Source organism: Aythya ferina, assembly GCF_964211825.1.
Source record: "Aythya ferina genome assembly, chromosome: 1".
Lineage (NCBI taxonomy): Eukaryota > Metazoa > Chordata > Aves > Anseriformes > Anatidae > Aythya > Aythya ferina.
In genome coordinates, this window is record NC_140296.1 from 191,582,608 (window position 1) to 191,604,768 (window position 22,161).

The window sequence follows — 22,161 nt, forward strand, 5'->3', positions numbered from 1 at the left end:
CAGAACCCCAAAAATGTGCATTTCTCATGGCTCACGCCCTGGACTTTGCTCTGTCAGTGCTCTCTGACTTGGCTGGACCCAAGCCAGCTCGTGGGTGGACACAACACCTACCCCTTGGTTCCCAACCCCGTCACAGGAACAAGGCACGGGAAGGGGTCCCCGGAGCGCACCGGCACAGCTCTCGCATGGGCCTCGGCTGCTCCATGCACGATTCGTAAGGTAAACTGCAAAGGCAAAGTAAATGCAACTTGTTTTATTTGAAGTTGGAATAAATTACAACTGGAAAGCATAATTTATTGCTTTATAAATTGTCTGCTCTCAAAAAGGCATTAATATCAAACAGAAACGAAACAAAGACACATTCAATTAGCAGTTCAGTTCTCTCAAGCTGTATGAACGACTCAGTAGGGTGATTTCACTCCATATACGACTGAAATCTGATCATAGGCTCATAAACTTGGCTTTGACATGCATTATGACAATTCTGACATACTGAGGGGCCTGTGGACGTGTTTGTTCGTTTGCTTTAGGATATCATTTTTATTGCAGTTTTCCCTAAACGTACACCATCGAATACCCAGTCCTTCATTCCTCACTTAAACACAGATCCCACTGGTTTTAAAAAAATCCTTTCAAGATTCTTACGTTTTTCGACTCCTGCAGAAGGAGGGCTTCCGAATCTAAAACACAAAATAGTCTGGTCCCAAAACTAAGAGAAAAACAAACTTTTCCTAGGTTAAAATACTGAAATCCCACATACAGAAAATGCTTGCTTCCATTTTGAAAACTCTAGAAAAAAAAAAAAAAATCCCAGCATTATCTGCACGAGCTGATGTGGATATTTAATATTTTTATTGTATGGTTACTCCGTGATTGAGACTGGTGTGAGTTTTGCTCAATGCCTTACTTCTTTAGGATGCAGACCCAGCCAAGCCCAGTCTGCCCTGAGTGCTGGGGCATGAGAGGCTGCCCCGGGAGGCTGCAGACACCCAACACTATGCCACATCCATACTGAGAGTGGGATCTGCCTAGCTCCTGCTAGATGCACCATTTAGGAGAGCCACGATGTCGCCTCCTTGGCTTCCCAGGGAGCCACAGCTCCTGGAAGCCAGAAAGAGAATGGACACTGATGGCTAACTCTCCTTGTACCAAGAAAAAGGATTCCACCGAGGCATCCTGCCCTGCTCTGGCCCTCTCTGGGAGCACTGCAACAGCCCCATGCTCCCTTGATGCTGGCTGCAGAAGAGCATCAACCTGAGCAATTCCCTGAGCGGGGAGCCTGCACGTCTGCTCTTGCTTCCCTGGCCATGTCCAAAGCAGCACAAAGTGAGCTGCCCTCGATCACACCAGAGGCAAAACTCTCTAGAAACGGAACCAGAGGCTCCTGTCTCAATCAGCATTTGGAACAAGCCAGACGTTTGCAGAGCAAATCTCCAGGGCAGCTTCTCTTCAAACCACGAAACTGACTTTAAGAAGAATGAATCACCGGCACGGAAAATCCTTCTAAAACTGGCTTGGTATTACTCAGGCAAATCCTATTTAGGGAAGGGTTTTATTTTCCTATCAGCACTCTCATGTTCTTTTCATGCCTGCAAACAGCAGAGCGGGACGCTGGGTTATTTTACACCCTATTACTGAATGGGGATGGCCAAGTCTATCACTGGATCCAAAAAACACATAGCAAACTCAAAGCAAAATACTATCACATTGATTCTAGTGCAATTCCAGTTTCCATTAAAATTTCATCAGTCATGATGTACATTTTATGCAGAACTTCATTAAAAAACAAACACCACCACCAACAAAAACTTTCTCCTTCTAAGCAGTGCCCTCAGAAGTTTTTGTTTTGTTTTTGTTGGGCCAGAACAGATGGCAGCTGGATCTCTGCGAGGCGATAAAGCAGATTTTGGGGTGCTGTGCTCACCAGTAACAGCTCCCAAGCAGTCAAGTGCCGTGGTGCTGAGCTTCGGTGGGGGGCTGGGAGCTGTAACTGGGAGCTACGCCCAACCAGGCCGATCGTTCGGTGCTCCTCAGTGTCCTCCTCATTTGGGGACGGGACAACCCTGCTTTAGCTCCCAGCCACACAGTAAAGTGCATAACAGTCGTTCCCCTTCCTCCACCTCAGCTCCTGCTTCGGGAGGACCTTTTGGAGAAGTGGTTTTGTGGCCGGGTTGTGCTAGCACAAAGGTATGCACAAAGGCAAGGGCAGGCACACAGCGCACACCTGATGCGAGAAACATAACTCAGAAACACGCAGGGCTTAAAATCATCAGTCATCTTCATGAACAGATTCTTGGCTGACTTCTTTCCTCAGCAGTTACAAATTTGTCTTTGAAGATGAGAGGGAGGAAAGCTAGCCTTCAGGGGGAGGGACAAGCAGAGACACTCGCAGATTAAAACGCACGCACAAGTCATCCACCACACCGCTGACCTGTGCTTTGTGCTTCACCTGTACTTTGCAGCACAACACCTTATTATTTGAACCTTAATTCCTCATCCCTTTCAGAGGTTCCCAGGAGCACTCCTTTCCGTGTCAGTGAGATGTCCTAGGGCACTCTGCAGAGAAAACTAATGAGAGCTGTCACCAGAACAAGTACAGGGTTGCATTCAAGCCACAGACTCCGGAGGAGCAGGACAGAGACCAGACTTATTCCAGGTTCTGGTGCAAGAGCCACAGGGGAACAGCCAAAGCAGCAAGTCTAGCACGCACAGTGAGAAGGAAGACAGCCTACTCTGAGATGTGGCTCCTGCTCTCCTATCTTTATTTCTAGTTCACTGAGTTTGGCCTCCAGCAAGGCACTCAGGCCAGCTCTGAGGTCTCAGGGAGTTTCAGTTCAGAGCCCTCCCGACTGACCGGGGACACCGCAGTAGCTGGCACAACCTGGGAGCAAACCTGGAAGCAGAGCTGTAACCGCTGTGCTCTCTTGCTTGCCCACAGGGAGCACGGTGCTCACCCACTCTAACAAAACATGGCAGGCAGCAATTAGTGGTTATAAAATGTTCTAGCTTTTCACAGCCCTTTGTAAGTGCCGAGCGTTTTAAGTGGCATGCCTGAGAATTCAGTGTAGGGTTAGAAGCCACCGTTCTCCTCTCCTGCAGTCCTTCCCATCACAAAGTGTCTCAGTGTCTATGCTGCGATTTTACCAACAGAGGAGCTGGGTCAGAGTTCCAGTGGCTGGATCAGGCCCCTGAAGCAGACGAAAGACTTAGTCAAGCCAAACAAAGTCTCCTGATGCCAGGCTCAGTGCTACATCCCCTCCCCGAGAGGTTATGAACAGGATACAAATAATTCCCCGAAGGATCTGATGCATCACCAAGGGCAAAGAGCCTCCGAAGCTGTGCACAACAGCATCAAGTACAGCACCTGTATGTTACATATTCAGCTCCATCCCTCTTTCCCTTGTCACAAGGGCAGTCAGTTGCTCAGACAATCACCTTCTGGTCAGCCTCTTACGTTATTTCCTACGGAAACGCGGGTAAAGGTGTGTATGCGACTCAGTAGTAGAACAGGAGTTTTGTTTTACACGGGCTGAAAGAATGCTTCTTATACCCAAGTGAGACTTTTGCATGCACTCACCCAGAAGCTGCCTCTGCCGTGCTCCATGCCTGAGCTTCATGCCAGGTTCGCCCTGTGTAGCAGGCATATCATACGCACACAGTGACCTGGTACAAGAGCACATTCTGCAGGCCAGGTCTCAGGCCAAAACTCACCTACAAGACCTAAGAATGTTGGTAGCTCTTTGCAGAGAATTGAGCTTTCACTAGGAATTAACATAAGCTGCGAGGACTAATCTCATACTCTGTGCACTTGCTTATTTTCTTTTCACAGTTCCACCGCGTTCTTCCTTAATACTAAAATGCTGAAGTCTTACGTAGCATTCAGAGCATTATTTTTTGCTGGCTGTGTTTCTCTATGCTCTAAGCCTCTAGCACAATGCATGCAAAGGATAATGTCTGAACTTGTAATGCTTTTAACTAAAAAAATACTTTTAAAAACATAAAACATAAATTATTTATTCCTCTTTGTCCATTTTTTTAAGCACTGAGTCTTCTCCCAGCATTTTACACAGTTCGTTCAGTCTCTGCTGCATTTTGGGAATTCCTGCAAGCTGGGACTCCAGTCTCTGTTTCTCCTCACTCAGCGACAGACGGACGGCCGTGTTCAGCTGCTCAAAGCGCCAGCCTCCTTGTCCATCAAACTGCAGCAAGTGACTGTGGTACTTCCTGCGTCAGAAATCAGAACATCAGTAATTTTGCACACACGTTTTTGCATGCAGTTTGGGTGTCTGTGTCTGTTTTCAGTGGTGTCTCTCAGGAAGATGAGTGTTGTCCAGTCCTGGATCACTGGTAAGACTTCCACAAGCTTTTCAGTGACTCATAAACCCAGGGTGCTCTCCTATAAGGGGTTTGGGTATTTCAAAGCCTGTCACCAGGACTTCCCTAGGCCTTCACCTCCAGTGACATTACAGATATCTAATCATAACCCCTGACCAACACTCCTCCCAGCTGCAGTCTGTTGCACACACAAATAATACCTTCTCTTCAGAGTAAGGAAAGGGAACGTGTGCCCCAGTGCATTCAGGCACGATGCACCTGATGCTACTGATAAAAGCAGCTTGTTCAAATTACACCCCAGTTTGTTCCCCTTCATTTTATAAGGTTGGGTAAATAAACCTCCAGTCCTAAAATACTGCAAGGAGCCAAATTAAAGTCTGTGTAAGAGTCACAGATCTTTTGTGTGTCAGGGTGTGTGCACTAAAAGTATTCAAAGGTGTACGTGTGTGTGGAGTTTGCCAAGACCTGACAGGACATTTATCAGGAGGTGCAAGAGTTCCCTCAGAGCTGCTGTTACGGCTGTGTAATTTATCACTATAAATTATAGAAGATGAAACATGTCACAAAACAGTGATTAGAAATTCCATCCGGGGAATGTGACAGTTTAATAAACTCAATAGCTTATGACATGAGGCTCAAAAGAGATTCAACTTCAGGCTTACATTCACCCCTTCTTTCATATTATTCTTTGTGACACAAAATGCTTAAACCGTCCCTCTATTTTTTCACCCATAAAAAATAAAATAAAAAAAAAAATCAGGAAGCTAAGATAGATGACTGAGACATCTAATTGCTGTGGTACAAGAAGGTAGCCAATATTTTGAATAAAAGAGCAAACAGTGTCTGGTATAATCATAAGGAGAAAGCAACATGCAGCCCTGATCTTTGTCTATACAGTGCAGTCCCTATGGAAGCATACCTGATGAAAGGCATTTGATGTTTATTTCTGAATACTCAGCACTTGTTTTTTACTTCTCCAGAACAAAGCCATCACATCCCATCTATCCACCAGCTTTTATCAATTCTTGATCCCCATAAGTTACCAGATTTCTGATAATTTCATTAATACTGTGAAGGCTACAAACCTTCCTGAACAGCATTAATACTAGAAAACAAGAAATGTCCATGGGAAACTGAACTCAAAGGTCATTCTCACAAGCTCTTTGGCAGAACTTCCCTCTGCATCATCACTATTTGTAGGTGGGATGCTCTCAAATACCTATATTCTTGAGCAGTGGTTTGAAATAATGCCAACGTCAAAAAATTTTTAAAAACCTTTTATTTTTAAGTATAGTTTAAATCATTTTAAAAATAAGTGTCTGTATGATTTTATTTTTCCTATCAGAACATCAATTTTTTCTTAAAATTCAGGTTCTGATCCAATTTTGTCATCAGCTTAAAAAAGCAAACAACCTGACTCTAGTAGAGACCAAGGACTTCAGAACAAATAGTCTCTGCTAATGTCAGCTTACACCATCTTATCTCCTTTTGCCCTTTAAGTATTTGGTTGTTTTATGTATTCATCAACTGTATTTACTTCCTTTGAGGGACTTGTCCATAATTAGCATCATCTCACTAGAACGATTTTTCTCAGAATTCTAGTGTTTATTGTTTTGTTTTTTTTAATAGACAATCAAACTTTGAAAGCTCATGGGCCTTACAGATACAGGACATGACTGAAGTTATGTCATATTTTTGACACAGTTTTTAGAGGACATAGTTTTAATATGGATGCATGGATTCCTCTGAAAGAACAAAGTGTAGGTGATTCACTTGCCATGTTCCCCATCTTCTCCCAAGCACTAGTAAAATTCCCCCGGACTGCTCATGGATCTCGTCATCTTTATAGAATAATCTGGTGAGAGGTATTGTGGCTGTGGTGTAGTGGACTAATTAACTGCCCCTTAGCTACCTGCATGTTGCTATTTATAGTTAATAACTGCCACACATTTAAAAAAAATTAGAAAGAGGAATATGTATGTGTCAAAGAATGAAAGAAATCAATGTTAAATGCATTTACATTGCTATTATTTTAGACAGGTTACCTTAAAAAGTGCAGTAGCTATTGATTAAACAACTGTCCTAGTTCATAGAACAAAGGCCAATCTATGTCTGCAGAAGGCTAAAAGCAAAGACCATGACAAATTCTTGGAGATACTTACCAAAGAGAAGGTCTGTGTGTTATAGAAAGCAGGGATATCCCAGCGGCTTTCGCAGCTTGGAATATTTTTCCTTCAACATCAATGCTTACCGCGCTTGTGCATTCATCCAGCAGTGCATATTTTGGCCTTGCAAAAGTAAATAAAGAATGTAAGTCATCTACGCTTTGGACAATATTCCCACATACGATGTTTAACTGAGAGGACAAGAAGAAGCAGAGAGTTGTTTTTTACAAGCCAGCTGCCCCTCATTTGCAGCTGGAAGCTGCCTAGCACCAACTCCAAGTTCCCAAGCATTTTTTAGGTGCAGACGTGGCTTCCAGGAAAAATGAGTTTTATTTCCTGGTCCCTGTGAGCACACAGTGATCTAACTGCTGTGCCCCAGTTTGACCTGGTGTTACTTCGTTCTGTCAACAAGGCATGCTGTAACTACAGGCAGCTCGGAAAGTTTCTGTTCACTGCTGGGTATGGACTGGGCTGCCTCTGCAGGGTTTGCCGTCTCCAAAATTAAAAAAAACAATGTGGAGCTTGGCTTTCCAACTCCCGTAGCCTCTAAAGCAGTCATCAGAGTGCTGCAATATTTGTAAGACAGATGTTGGGAAGGCATTTGTGCCCGATTAGATGCAGAAAAGAACATGCAGAAAATGTAACGCTACATTTCCAAAAGCAAATCTTAATTAAGAAGCATTGCCCAAACTAAAAGCAGAGATTATATGAGCAAATGACAAGGTCTGCAGTCCTACACAGCAGTCTAGCAGTAGGGCACACTGCATGGAAATCTCCATCTACAAATGCTCAAACTATTACAGCAAACCTCCAAAACTCTTCCTCGTTTTCAAATATTATTTAAATAACAAACCCAAATGCTTACTTATGATAAAACATGCGAGCCATGCCCATCCTTTGTTTTTCTCCTCCTGATAAGACATCTTTCCAGTCCATGATGGCATCCCAGCCTTACAAAAAATGCAAACAAAACATGTCAGGACAACGTGAGCTGATGAAGGAAATACACCTTTACTTGCAACATCTCTGCAATCCCCAACCAAAATCATGACAAGCACTTCCATTGCAGGAGAGACCTTCAGGGTTCTGGATCACTTCAGAAATACTTCAGTGCTTTTCCACTGGCACTCAGTTGGAAAAATGTCACAAATACTATGCCAACTTTGAAAGAGGAATTTAACTTTCTCCATCGTATGTTTACTGTCAAAAAACTCCACTTACCATCTCTGTGAAGAAACATCTCTGACCTGTGTGTAACTAACCGTTTCTCTGCCATGTTTGTTTTATGGAACCATTTGCTATACCTCCTTGAAAGGAAAGCGGATTTGAGTGGAAATTTAAAAACAAGTTCAGCATGTAGAGAGAAAAAAAATCCATAAACAGCAGCATCAGATGACAATGTTTAGTGCCTGACTCCTCTCACTGCTGTGAGTCAGCAAACTCGAGAGAAGCACAGATGCAGACCCAGGGCTGCATTCTGTGTGCCCAGACAAGCAGCTAATGCACAAACCCGTGCATGCAGACAGGAGGCTTTTACATACAAACTTCCTGCTACCTTGTATTTAGAAGTGACTCACAGCCATATAGCACTGGGTGTTATTATTTAATATTCTGCAGGCCTCCAGCTGACTTTTATCTTATCACTGTCAGCTGCATGCAAAAGGATGGGGATGTGTTGCTGTATCTGCAGTCTTACAGGGGGCTTGTGAATTATAAAGTAGTGTCAAGATTTTTTTATAAATGTGTACATAGATTTAAAAAGCACACGTGTGCATCAGAAATACGTCACCTTTGCCGATCCTACAGTGTTTCCTTAGTTTCCTTTCATTTCTTGCTTAAGGATCCCAGTGCTTCCCAGCACCTGGCTCCCAGCAGAGAGGGAGCTGTGAAATGCTCAACTGGATCGCCACCCAGATCAGCTCTGGGACAGGGGACAGATGCATACAAGCTGTTTCTGATGATCAGTCCCAGCACTGGGACCACACAGAAATAAAGCTGCAGCGCTGCCCCACCAACACCTGTAGGTTCCCTAAAAGATTACAAAATGCCTGGAGCCCTCACGAAAGCCACAGAAACAGCTACACTTCTGAAGGTGACATTCGAACTGCTGTTTATGTTTGCTGATGTTAAAGCTGAGAATATCGATGATCTCCAGGGCTGAGTTGTGATGGGAGCTCTGGATCTGAGCTAGGCTGTGGGTGGGTGTGCTCGTGTGCCCATGGAAGCGGCTCCTCTGCTCAGATCAGCTGCTTTATGAGTAATGGACAGAGAGAGAAGGAGGTTCATGGAAGGGCTGCAAAATGGGAAGGAAATCATAGAATCACAGAAGCATTAAGGTTGGAAAGGCCCTCCAAGATCTTCTGGTCCAACCATCACCCTGCTGCCAATGTCTCCCACTAAACCATGTCCCTAAGCCAGCAAACCCATTCTCTGATTTTCCTGAAGGGGTAAGAGCTAGCCTCAGCTCACCAGGATACAGCATTTCTGGGGTCACTTCAACTTATATTCTGACTTAATATTAGCATCTTGCCTCCTGCTACCTCGCTCCCTCTCTCAACTTCCCTGCTCAACCTTTGGAACGTCTTAAACAATAGACAAGGAAGGATCCACTTTCACATCATCCCTTTGCCATTTCAAAAATTATTTTCTAACGTCTGAGCTATTTCCTCTGAACACTTAAGGCAATCTCACTCCCAATAAACTAACTTCCTACTGTGCATTAACAATAATGCATCTGCTTGTTTCTCTTTCCTTGCTGCTGGCATGGAGCAGGTCACGAAAGGACCTTAGCGTTCCAAAACCATCAGCCAAGTCAGGGGCTTTCAGCACCTACAGCTACAGCCGTTTTACAAATAAAGAGAAGAAACGGCTTGTCCATGAACGCAGCACAACACTCTCAGAGGTACCAGCATAATCCTGGCTTTCAGAGCCCAAATTCCTCACCAGGCTCCTTGGTACACACAGCCTTTGACTGCAAATGATACGATGCAGATGCGATGAACAATAGATGCCACAGAAACGCCTTCTGCAACCAGGAAGACAAATAACACACGCAGTGTGCTGGGGCAGAGCACTGGTGACAGAAACACACACAGCTGTCAGTAGAAATTAGCGATAGCCTCATGACAGCAGCAGCTTGTTTTCTTGCAGGGTTTCTTTTACAATTCTTTTTCCTAAGTTTTCTGAAGGAAAAACAAACAAACAAAAAAGCTAAATTTGACTTTAAAAAAAGGATTACATCTGGGGTCTGTAGTGCTATGCATCCTGCATCCTTGTCCATCATTGCACTTACATGCCAGACAACATCCAGATGCCAAAAAAAAAAGAAAGAAGTTAAAAAGCTCCATTTCCCAATTTATCATTTTCCAATGCAGCTCAACAGACATGGGCTGGAGGATGGTAGCAAGACAGGAGAGAGGCCACAGCAGCAAACTACAGCCAGGGAGCCCACTCCTGATGAACAAAGAGATGATCAATGGCATGAGGCCCAGCTCAGCGTGGCACTGCAGGGATTTGTGGCTCTTTCAGAGCCACTGGAAAAGCCAGCAGAGCACGCCAGAGTTGCTGTCCGTGGCATTAACACAAGCAAATCCAGGGCTGAAATGATCAGATGGAAAAATCTCGGCGAGAGGAAATGTGCTTGTCAGTGTGCTTATACGTGGCTTAGCATAATGGCTCCCTGGACAAGACCCAGAGAAATGACAAATGTGCAAAATAATGAGGAATAATTATAATCTGGGGTGCTGAGAAACCATAAACAGGTTGAACCCGTTCAGTAATGTCATCAGCCCTGAGCGGGCAGGCCTGGTCCTGTATCCAGCAAGCTGCTACACGCACTCACGGCTTCCCCCATGTGACAGGCTGCCACGAGCCTATGGCTCCAGCGCTGTTGACACTTGCTAAATATATGCAGATTTTCACAGCAGGTCAAAAAAGACATTTTATGGATACCTACTGTACATCTCCGTAGTATTCTTCAGACTTCTGGATGTGCCTTTTCTTCACCCATGCTGCATATAACCTTGTTTTCCTCATTTTGCTAGCAACTTTGCAGATATTGATGGGGCACCTTACTGAATGCATTACTGAATGGCATTAATATCATGCACGCAAGTTTCTTTGGGATGACTCACTGCACCGATTACAATACAAGGTAATCTTAAATCATCAGCATCACCCCGCTCAAGCTTCTGCCAAGTTTTCTAGTATTTTACATGAGGACAAAGTTAAGGAGTGCAGACAGGCTGGAGGGCAAAGGTAGGCAGGGGAATGGCATTCCTCTAAACGCCGCTGTGGGATTCTGCAGGAAGGGCATCCTGGCCCCTGCTGCAAGGGGGGCTGCTGCCACGGGAATTGCACCAGATTTATGTAGGGCTTGGGCTCAGCGACGTCAGGAGTGGTGGTGTTGTGGGGGTGGTACTGTCAGTGGGGTTTCTGTTTGCTTGGTTTGGTTTTGGTGCATTCAGCTGCTACGGATTAAAAAAGATTTCGTAAGGGTAACACTGAAGATAAATGCCAAATTGGCCTCTTTATTCTTCTGACTATTCTACTTACTTCTAATTGGGTCAAGCCTTATTGCTGCAAAAAAATGGGAATTTATGCCGTTGGCAGCGAGAATAATATCAGGCTTTTTTTTTTGGCCACTTTACCCTTGGATTTTGGTGACCCTTCAACTGATGCAATGTGCAAATAACTCAGCCAAAGACAATGAAGTCACTCCAGGACAAACACATTCAGAGCCAGAGCTGTGTAATGCTGGCTCCATCTGCCTTTTCCTAACTGCCCACAGGGAGCAGACTTGCACAAAACTGTACAGCGTGGTATTATATGTGTGTGGCATTCGTGGTCAATTAAAGCAACGGGGCCGTGCCCTGCGGACCTACTGTCTGGTAGAGGCACAGCACTGCAGGGGATAGGTGAAAGGGGAAGAGACAGAAAGGCTACGGAGGTGAAGAGGATCTAAAGAAAAAGGATTGAGGAATTATGTTTTGTTTCTGTAACTAGGTGATTGATAGACAGCTCCATTCTTGGATCTGTTTATGGAAACTGGTTGAAAACAGCATTGATGTATTGCATATATACCCAAGAATATGGATAACTAAAATTGGTTTTGTTGCTGGCTTTTTTTTTTTTCTTTCTTCCAGATGCTGCACATTCACAAAATGTGCACAATACGAAAACAGAAACTCACTGGGAATTTTTCAGCAAAACTTTTTCCTATTGGGCAGCATTGTTTTTTGTCAACCATCAAAGCAGTTTGCCAAAAAAAAAAAAAAAAAAAAAAAAAAAAAAAAAAAAGAGACTATTTGGGGTAAATCCTTTGTTCTGCAAGCTTTACATAGGACTTTTCATTATTTTGCAAACAAAACATTCAATTTCTAATAGAAATAATTTTAGTTTAAAAATCTAATTTTAAGTAAAAGACTGAAATAAAAAATAATAAAAATAAAACAGCTCTGTATAAACAAAAAAAAAATAATCAATTGTTCACTCTCAAGAAACGTTTCTCTGGCTTGCTAGTTCAAAACCCTGAATACAAGCCTTTGACCCAGACGGGGGGAGCTCTGAAGAATACCTAAGTATATGAAATCCGTGTAACGTGTCGAATCATATGTCACAGATTTCCTGTCTCTCCTCCCTTTGCACTGCAAATGCCCATGGAGAAAAGTGACTAAGTAAGTGTATTATGGTCTTAAAAACTTCCTGGTATGTGGTAATCTCTCCCTCTGTTTTCCGGCTTTGCCCACTTGTGTCGTTTTAGATTGCAGTCTAAGAAAGTTTTTGTAACATTTGTTTCTGCCAACTTTTGCACAGTGCTCCCTTATCCTGACTGCAGCTTTGATACAGTACCAATGAACGTTAACACTGTCCTCTTTATAGATTGCTTCCTAAGTCTCACTTGTGCAGTTAGACAAGCAGAAGAGCAAGAATGGGGTCAGCAATAAAACAGGATTACTGTCCTTTGGCACAGAAGGTGGAGCAAGACTGATCCAAACCTGGGTTTTGAGCTTGGCAGCTCAGAAAACCAACCCGAGGCACTGGCATCTGAGAGGTGGAGCCCAGTATCTGCCCCATCATCGCTTACATGCTCCAGCTGCAGGGTCACAAACCACAGCGATGTGCCTTCAGAGACCACTAGGGATATGGTTTTGGCTGCTGAGGACCACGTGCTGTTCAGTACGCCTACAAGTACCAACAGGCCATGAACGCACACTCCGCCGTGGCTTCCTGCCACTTACATCTTAACTGCTTCTCCTCGTCCAGCTCCCCATGCCAGCACATCTGCTCATTCTGCAATCTGTACACCCCACGTAGAGAAGTGAATGACTCAGGGATACTAACTAATAGCTCTAATGTCAGTGCAGTGAGTACAGGCCTTCTCTGCAATTATTCCAATCACTGCGTTTAGTTCCCTGCCCCTTTTTTCAATCCCTGTGTCACAGTATCAGACTTGAATAACAACAAGAATTAGCACGATGACAGATTTTTATGTTCTACTGTATCTTGAGGGTCAACAGTCATTATTACTTTCTTAACTAAGAAGCATTAACCCACGACAAGATAAGAGTCTATCAACACAGCTGTGAGGTGGAGAACTATCTGTAGTCATACAATTGCTGCTGTAAATGATTACTACTCCCCACTCTAAAATCCAGTACACCTTCTGCCTTTTGAACAGACCAAGAGGCTGCCACGCAGGAATGGGAATTTAGACTCTCACTGGCTGAGGCACTACTCAGTCGTCACAATGATCCTGAGAGACTCCAAGCACACGTTACAAGGCAATGCACCCAAATGACTCTCTCAAAAAGGAGCACTGATGATTGGCAGAGTACATCACTGGTAGGGTACATCCAGCACTTCCAATGCCACCTCCCTGGAGGGGTTTGGAGAGCCTCCTTCTTCCCTCTAAATGGTACCAACTTTGTCCTATGTTTGTTTTAAAAGTGTAATGTTGGGGGTGAGGGGATTCAAACTAGATACTAGTGGCTGCTAGTGTGAACAACAGGAAGAAAATTAATGCTGTGCTGAGGGAAAGAAAAGCCATGAAAAGCTTCAGCAGAAGCCTTTAGCATTTCAACTTTTACTGTACCAGTGTATTTACACTGTCTCCTCTTTTGCACAGTTGGTGTAGTCAGTGACACTACAAGGTTTTAGGACACAACATTTTCTACAAATATGAAAGGAGATCTCATAATACCATGAAACGACTGGACTTTACAACAGAACAAGAACATTCAGCTGGGCATGGATTTGCTGCAGAGGAAAGGAGCAATTTAGCTCCTCTCCCTCCATTAGCAGCAACATGAAGTCGTGCAGCTCCCACAAACACAGGTCTGGATCCAGCTTTGCGTGTTCAATAAGTAAAAGTCAGTCTCACTAACACACACACACAAATAATGGATTTTGTGAAGCTTTTTACAAAAATAAGCAGTTTACCTCCTTCTCTTTGAACTATGTGGTACAGATGAACCATTTGCAGGATACACTCCAGATCCTGATCCTGGTAGCCTTTCTCATGCATGTCTTCCACGGAGTCTGGATAGATGACCTGATCACGTAGCGTTCCAATGGACATATAGGGCCTGTGAAACAATACAGAGAAACTGGCAATCCAGAGCTGGCTCCAGGTGAGTGCATCTTGCTGACAATCTGTGAGCACAGTATAATGCTTTAAGCACCTAAAATTGGATTTATCTGTGGTTGCATCGTGGGTGAATGTTTTCCTAAACTTACCTTAGGGACAACACATTGTTTACATAACAGCAGATTACAACATAGCAATATGGGTATTACTACCACAGAAACAAAATGACAGAATAAAAATCTACCTCAGAGCCCTTTTTGAAGGTTTTTATTTGCAATCAGGAGCTTCTTCTGAACCTCCACATTCCCTGACCTGGCAATCTCATCTGTCTTACTAAGATAAGCTGTCTCCACTTTGGAGCCAGGGCCTCAGTCACAGCCCAGTCCCTGAACCATGGGCAGTTTTCGCGTTTTGGGCTGTGCACAGCCCCTGGTACAGCCCAGGCCCGAAAAATTCTCCTAGTCTCTAAACAAAGTCATCCTGAAGAACAGTTTTACAGCTATTTAGATGGTATCAGGCCAACCAGGCTAGGATAGCAAAGGCACCCTAAGACACCAGCTGCCTCCCACCCATGTATGACACCACTTGGTGAGCCTCACTCACAGGCCAACGGAGCACATGCAGGACCTCTGACACAGCTTTTGTTTTAGTTTTCATTATTTCCTAATTAGTAAGGGAAAGAAATACACAAATGCCAACAGTAAGTGTGAAAATAGCCCTATCTATTTCAAGTGATCCAAATCCAGCTTCAGTTTCCAAAGGCCAGGCCTGTTTGCACAAAACATAAAGGCCCCGTGTTGGTAATTCCTGTTTTCACCTGCCCCATCCAGTCACAAACACGGTCAGTGACTGTGGCACCATGTTGGACCATGTCACCATGTATCAACCATGTTGGTGCAGTGAGTGGCCTGGATACTTTGTGAGGACTCACTGTAAGTCCTGGAGCTGATGTGACTGAAGCAGTTGAGGTACTTTAGGCCAAAATTTGGGCTAGCCTAGGGAACTCTAATGCCTCCTGATAAAATGTTGGTTTATGTACTCTGAGGGATCATTTTAGCAATCAGGCCGAGGATTGCTGGCCCTGGCAGCAAGATGAGGTGGCACCGCAGAAGATTGCCCTTGCAGCTTCTATCAGCCACCAGAACACTGAAAAGCAGCTGGAAAATCATGAAAACCATGAAAATCATGGCCCAGTGGACTGGAGGAAGAACATTCTGCAATGAGCTGTACAGGCAGCTCCGTCAGCCCTGAAGGAAAGGGCTCAGATGTCCACAGTCCTGGGAAGTCACCTGAGCTCCACGTGCTGATACAAACTGGCTTGTAGAGTGGTTAGCCAGAGTACATAAAGAGCCTGAGACACGGGTATCTGACCATCTCTTCTCCTATGGTGTTCCAAGGATTTCTTGTGAAGGACAACTATTCATCCTGTCTCGGAAGCTGGAAACACCCCAGGAATGATTTGTAGGGTTTTGAGTTAAGAGGGGAAGGTCAGAGCTGAAGAACAGTCAGGCTTAAGACCCCATCTTGCTTTTGGTACCAGGAGTTAAACTAATTCCCTCGAGGTTCATCTGCCAAAATAACACTCGTCTTACTAAAGCTGTGGTGCCCAGAGATGACGACATGGAGGAGGAGATTGGGCCAGCAACGAGGAATCTTTCAGGCAGCTTGCTCTTGCCACAGAGAACAGAGACTGTTGTTTGTGCTGCAGACACAGTCTGTACCCACCTGTAGTCATGCTGCTTCCACCACCAGCTGGCTGAGGGTGGGAAGAGCAGGGAATCTGAACTGCTCACAGACATATGATCATGTCTCTGCTGCAGGCAGGATGGAGCAAAACCAGAACCACAAGTCAGGTACTGGCTCTGGTGCTCCTCTTTGCTCTGTCTGTTCTGCTTTGGGGTTAGTGGGCTGCTGTACGAACACCAAGAGCAGTGAACCATTTGTATTAATGGAGACACTGCAAGACCTTAACTATAAACATGTAACTTAATGAAGTAACGATAACAATACTTTTCCACAGTGCTGTCCAAAAAAATCAACAAAAGTCTTTACTTATTGCACAGAATCCCAGAATCATTATTGTATGCAGAAATATGCATATGGAGAAATCACTTCATTTGCTCCAGACTGCTGCCATCTCTGGGACAGAAGACAGCAATTCCACCTCGGCTCAGAAAAGTTTAGATGTAGATGAAGGATGTGCATAAGGCTGTGTAATTTACGTGAAGCTGCAGGAGAGAGCAAGGAGGACAGAGTTACCTGTCATATAATTTGTCTGGGGATTAACACCTTACCCTGGTGAAGCATGACCCTATAATGACTAGCAGCTGAGATTTAACCTCCAATACAAGCAGGAAGGCAGTGCTCAGAAGCACCACACTAGGACGCTCGCTCCCGTGCTGTTTATTGAGTCAGCAGCACCGCTTCCTGGTACAACTGGATTTTCCTTGTGGCCTCCCATCTAAACGCACCAGTACTACCAGGATCACTTCTCCCCACCTAGTCTGTAAAACTGAAAGAAAAGCCCAGCCTGCAGTGGAATAGCAAAATCCATCAATTACTAACTAAGTAAAAGAAAAATGGTTTGTGGCTATGGGTCTGTCCCTGGAAGTGGGAGAGCAAGCTCTGCTTCCCCCACCTCAGAGGGAACCACTCACATCTCTGAGGGCACAATTCATCTTTCTTGGCATCTAGTTCAGGGCTGCGACTCTTGACAACAAAGAGAGGCAGCTCTGCGGTTGATTTATCCCAATTATTTTAGGGTGGGGATGAATTTCATCCTGGGGTTGTCTTTCTTCCTCAGTGGGGAGACAGTGCTTACAACTAGCTTAGGTAACTACCTTCTGAGCGTCTAGTTAGATGAGGTTAATCTCATACCAAACCCGACTTCTCTACCCATAACTTGAAGACAATAACCTCCTTACCTACCCATGGATGCCACAAAGCCTGTTAAAAGTCAGACGTTATTATAATCGAGTCTACACGTGTGTGATAGCTACATATTAGGTAGCAGAAGTCTGAGAAACTGGATACAGAAGGAGTGAAGTCTTGTCTTTGCTGGTAAGCTCCTTGTTAAAATATTGTCTTCATTAAATTTTTAGCAGTTCAAACAACAAAACCAGTCTTTTTGTCCTGAAGTTCTCCTCCAGTTTAATCACTGTTCATAATTGATTTCTTACGAAGTATTCCCTTTCAGACAGTGTCTGGGTATCCAGCTCAAAGAAAGCATTCTTTAGACTCCAAAAGGCACTTCTGTGCTGTGTGGGGTCATGTCTTTGACAGTAATAGCTTTGCAATTGCTATCTTTCTTTTCTCTCTGACAAGAGAGCTGGTTTTGAGAGAGGATTTAAGCCCAGTAACTCTTTTTTAGAACTTTGGTGTCAAAAGTTCAGAAAGCTGAGAAAATGTACTGATTTTTTCCTGTTTTTCTGGAATTTCAAGGTATTTATTGGAAGAGGCAATTCTAGATCCTACAAACGGACCTTCTTTAGCCAGTTTGATGGTTTTATTGCATCAAAAGTACCAGTTTGGTGCACTTAAATTCCTAGTAACGAGCTGTCATTCCCAAGGGTTAGGAATTCTCCCTTGGAGCACAGGCTTGAAAGAAAGATAATCCCAACACATACTGCAATCTGAAGCCTGTAGTGTGAACGATTCCCCAGTGCCCTCTTAACACATGACATTGTGTATGACACTGACAAAATACTAGAGAAATATAATAGGGAGGATGGAGATGTATTCAAAAGTTATTTTGGTCTTCTACACAATATAAACTCTACTGACAAAACTTCTAACCTGTTCTGACATCCATAATGCTTTAAAGAATTATAGTAACTAATCAATATACACTTTGAAAGTCTATAAAGCAATCTGAATGGGTCCCAGACCTAATTATAAGCACCCTGAAATAAATAAGGGACTGAAAATACATCTCAATTAAGTGGCTGGCGTCAGAAGTTAAGGGATTAGTCCAATGTAAGTGCCCAAGGAACTGCTTCCAGGTACAGTCAGATGATCCTATCTTCCTTGGCATAGACCTTGATTAACATTTTCTACATGGAAGGTGAAGTCTAAAAACATGAGGCTTGTGATTCTGGAACCCATCTCCATGCCACTAAATCAAGACCTAACTTGCCATTTTTGCCAAGTCTGTTTGCAGTTAGTACTGCACTGTTATTCTAGTTATGTTGCAAAAGCTCTATCCTCTAGAAAACAACGTGTAATACAGCTATAAATTCTTGGCTGACCTATCTTTTAAGTTTCTGTCTCTGTCTGACAAGGTCCCTCCATAACATACCCAAGGAGGAGAGAGAAAGGGAAACACTACTCCTGAGATTCTCCATTTCAGCTTGGATTTTCAAAGCAGATTGGGATGGTTTCAGAGTGCAGAGTGACGCTTTTGACACCTAAAGTAAAACACACTCCAAATGTAGGTATACCTATTCAAGAAGATAACACTGGAGCCCAAGCTCCAGCCGTGGAGATGCTTTCCTAGGAAACCTGAAAGATTGTGATGAGCCTGTGATTGCACTGAAGGATCTTCAATCCAGAAAGCTAAGGGCACAGCTCACACTGACAGATATGCCCAAATGCTCTTGAAATCCCCAGAAGGTCCACTACAGCAGGGACAGTGAAAAAAAGTTTTAAGTTCAACACAAACCACAGTGGCTACAAGAGATGCAAGATGAGGGGGTGTATATCAAGCTAACAGTTAGCAAACCTCTTCCAAGAACTAGGTTCAGACTAAGTTCTCAGTTTTCAGGGAATCATTTTCCCATTTTTCTAGGCTACCATCCAGGCTAAAGAGGAGTCAAAGACAGGGCACCTTCTCATCTTCCCAATGACGCAAGGAAATTGCTTCTAAGAGGCAGCAATCATGTGCCCAAAGATAAAATTATTGGAAAGGGCCTAATTATATACTACAGTGGTCAGAGGCCACAACTGGAAAGAAGGAGACTTTAGCACCAACCCCCATGAGAAACATCATCTACGTTGTTCCTTTTGTGTTCAGTGCTCTTTAATATGAAATGCAGTAAATGTCCCACTCCTTCAGTAGTGTTGTAAAACCAAATTAAAGAGGGTTCTAACCTTATTTAGGTGCCTGCTCTCAGGAGAGGGCTCATTATAGATGAAGGGGTTTAATGTTTAGCTCTCAGCTCGGCACCTAAATGTCCCTAAGAGGCAAGAGTTCATACATTCATCTTCAGAGATTCCTATGGCTTAACTCTAGGTGGCTCTCTGTACCTACCACATAGGTTTCCTGGATAATCCTCCTGAAGCCCTAAATCTCTGACTGCCTAGGGAATCCACCTGTATTTAAAACTTCCCTTCACCTTTCTGGTGCCAAGATCCTAATTTTTAGGTGCTGTAATGCCTCAGCAGGAGTCACCTCAGCAGAACTCCAGCTCTTGCCATGTGCCTGGTTTAAGTTAACAGGAAAAACTCCACATTTTCAACAGCAGCAAAGCTTGATCAGTGGTGATGCTCAAGAAATTCCAAGTTCCACTAAGTAAAGTGATCTGGGTTCTTTGATGGCATTAATGAAACAAGCAGCAAAGAGGCAAAGACAGCATCACCACTTTGAGAAATGAATGCTTTACAATTGGGGTGTATCTATTACTTTCTCTCACACAGAGGGTGCTATCACTAAAGAGTTAAAATAGAGAGAATAAATAATATTTAGCAAATAGGAACAAAAAGGAACAGGCTCAGTTTATTGCACTGTGTCTAGTTTAAAGGATTTTAGGGCCAGGTAAAGTTTCAGCAACCCTTCCAAAGACATAAATAATTGATCTCTCTGCAATATACTCTGCGCTGAACTTTCCTCCCCACTTGCACAGAACTAACGTGAACATCCTCTAAATATTTCAAATAGATCAGTTACCAGAGCGGAGTGTAACCAGCCTATAGCCATTAACATAGTTTATGGGAAATGAAGTGCTCAGAATTAAAGTCTTAGTTTTTCAACAAAATTAGGACCAAAAAAAAAAAAAAAAATCACACCAGTCACTTTGTGGCTTCCTCTGCAAAGGAGCCTTGTATACATCTTCAAGAAAATAATCTGGGAGAAAATAATAAAGAGAAAGATAAAGGAAGCCTCTAACTTAAAGCATTATTCATGCTCAGGTATCATCCCATCTGATGATTTACTTAGTCACCTTAGATCACTTACAATATAACTAGAACTGATCAGGTGACATAAAAGTTTATGGTGAACAATTCATGAATTTATCTTCGTGTTCAGTTCATTTGTTTCTTCTGATAGTGAGAACAGAAAGCACGCAGGAACACGTGTATAATTAAAAACAAAGCCCCGGCAATTTGTACAAAATACAAGCAGATATGCAGCCTGAGATAATTATACCTCCTGCAATGAATTGAATCAACCAGCTTGAGAAAGGAAGGAAAAAAATCCCCTTAAACACTCCATTTTAGCAGGCCTAGGCTTTTCATACAGGCAGTCCTGATGATAAAAGGATCAATTGGGTGCATGATCAGGAAGGTCAACAAACTGAAGAAAGAACTTTAAGTTACTCTTAAGTAACTTAAAGAGTAACTTAAAACAAGAGTCTGGCCTGCCAGTCCCACCAGGCATACCCCACCGAAGGGATGCTTCTGACCTTTATCACAGCAGTGTTACACAGTGAGCGAGGCATTTTCCCTCTTTTACAAAGATCCCAGCCTTTTCATGGCTTTGCAGCTCACCAGTGACACCTTACTTCAGAGAGATCAAGTGTAGGCAGTGAAGCAGCAATAGGAGAGGCTGCTTTTGCTCTGGGTTTCTACAATCCTTAGCTGCCCGTGACTTTGCTCTCCAATCCTCTGTGCAACACTTTGCTTTACACAAGGCAGAATGTGACAGCACGTTAACAGAGACACACCACATATGTGGACATACAGAAAGTTCAAAACGCATTATAGCCATTTTATGAGCATTTTGTCACAGCTGACCTGGGTGGGCACTGTCTCGGGCTGCGCTGCAGATATAACTTGGCCTTCAGGCCTGTGCTGCATGGCACTTATCACTTGGCCCCAGCACAAACTTTGCTGACTAATCATAAAACAGCTGGAGGCAGCTCCTGCTTGGCACTGGCAGTTACGCCACCTGCGTGTCCTTGTCTTTATCTTGAAGCGAAGCAGCATGTTATCATGCCAACATCCCTTTGCTTGACAGGAGAAATGATAAATGGAATTGCTTACTTTTAAGAAAGTCCTATCAGAACTCCAGAGACTGTAATGCCAACGAACCTTAGCAGGGATGGGATCAGGGCAGTATGTGACTGGAAGTCCACCTGATGCTGCAGAACTCTGGGCTCCAAGCACCCAGAAGGACATGGTGGTCACCGAGATGAGGAGGGAACTGGAGCTTCTCACATGTGGGAGAAGCTGAGAGAGCTGGGACTGGCCAGCCTAGAGAGGAGAAGGCTTGCACATGTTATCAACACTTATATATACCTAAAGGGAAGGTGTAAAGACAAAGCCAGGCTCTTTTCAGTGGTGCCCAGTGACAGGACAAGAGGCCACGGGCACAAACTGAACACAGGAGGTGCTGCCTGAACACCAGAAGCACTTCTGTGCTGTGCGGGTGACCAGGCACTGACACAGGTCACCCAGAGAGGTGGTGGAGTCTCCTCCCTGGAGATATTGGAGATATCCAGCTGGATGTGGTTCTGGGTGACCTGATGGCCCTGCCTGAGCAGGGGTGTGGATGAGATGACCTCAGGAGGTCCATTCCAACCTCAACCATTCTGTGTTTCTTTGGTTACCTATGCTATCAACTTATTCATTCCCATCTCCAATAAGAGGAATTTTAATTAATGCCTAACAGAGTTTGAATGCCTTTCATACTGGGATCAACAACCAACACATTCAGTGGCACACTGCAATAGTGAATCATCCCTTGGAGGCAGTCATTATAAAGCTCACCCAAGGAGGTCTAACCTTTTGCCTACATGAACTTAGACAAATTCTACCTTCAGTGTATGAGTTACTCGCTCTTTATTTTAACTTGTTGGGGTAGGGAGGGTTGAACATTTGTGTACAAAAGCAGCTGATGCTTTTCCCTCTGGGAAG

At 43.9% G+C, this 22,161-nt stretch overlaps 1 protein-coding gene across 1 annotated transcript in view; it reads right to left on the minus strand.

The window, feature by feature from the left end:
* Positions 1 to 238: 238 nt before the first annotated feature.
* The window catches only part of ABCD2 (ATP binding cassette subfamily D member 2), a 46,334-nt gene continuing 24,411 nt past the window's right edge, over positions 239 to 22,161 (minus strand). The window contains exons 7-10 of the mRNA XM_084525943.1: positions 13,941 to 14,086; positions 7,366 to 7,450; positions 6,498 to 6,623; positions 239 to 4,224 (exon numbers count right to left, since the gene is read on the minus strand). Coding sequence (XP_084382069.1) covers positions 4,014 to 4,224; positions 6,498 to 6,623; positions 7,366 to 7,450; positions 13,941 to 14,086 — 568 coding nt within the window. The 3' untranslated portion in view covers positions 239 to 4,013. The remainder of the gene's footprint in view (positions 4,225 to 6,497; positions 6,624 to 7,365; positions 7,451 to 13,940; positions 14,087 to 22,161) is intronic.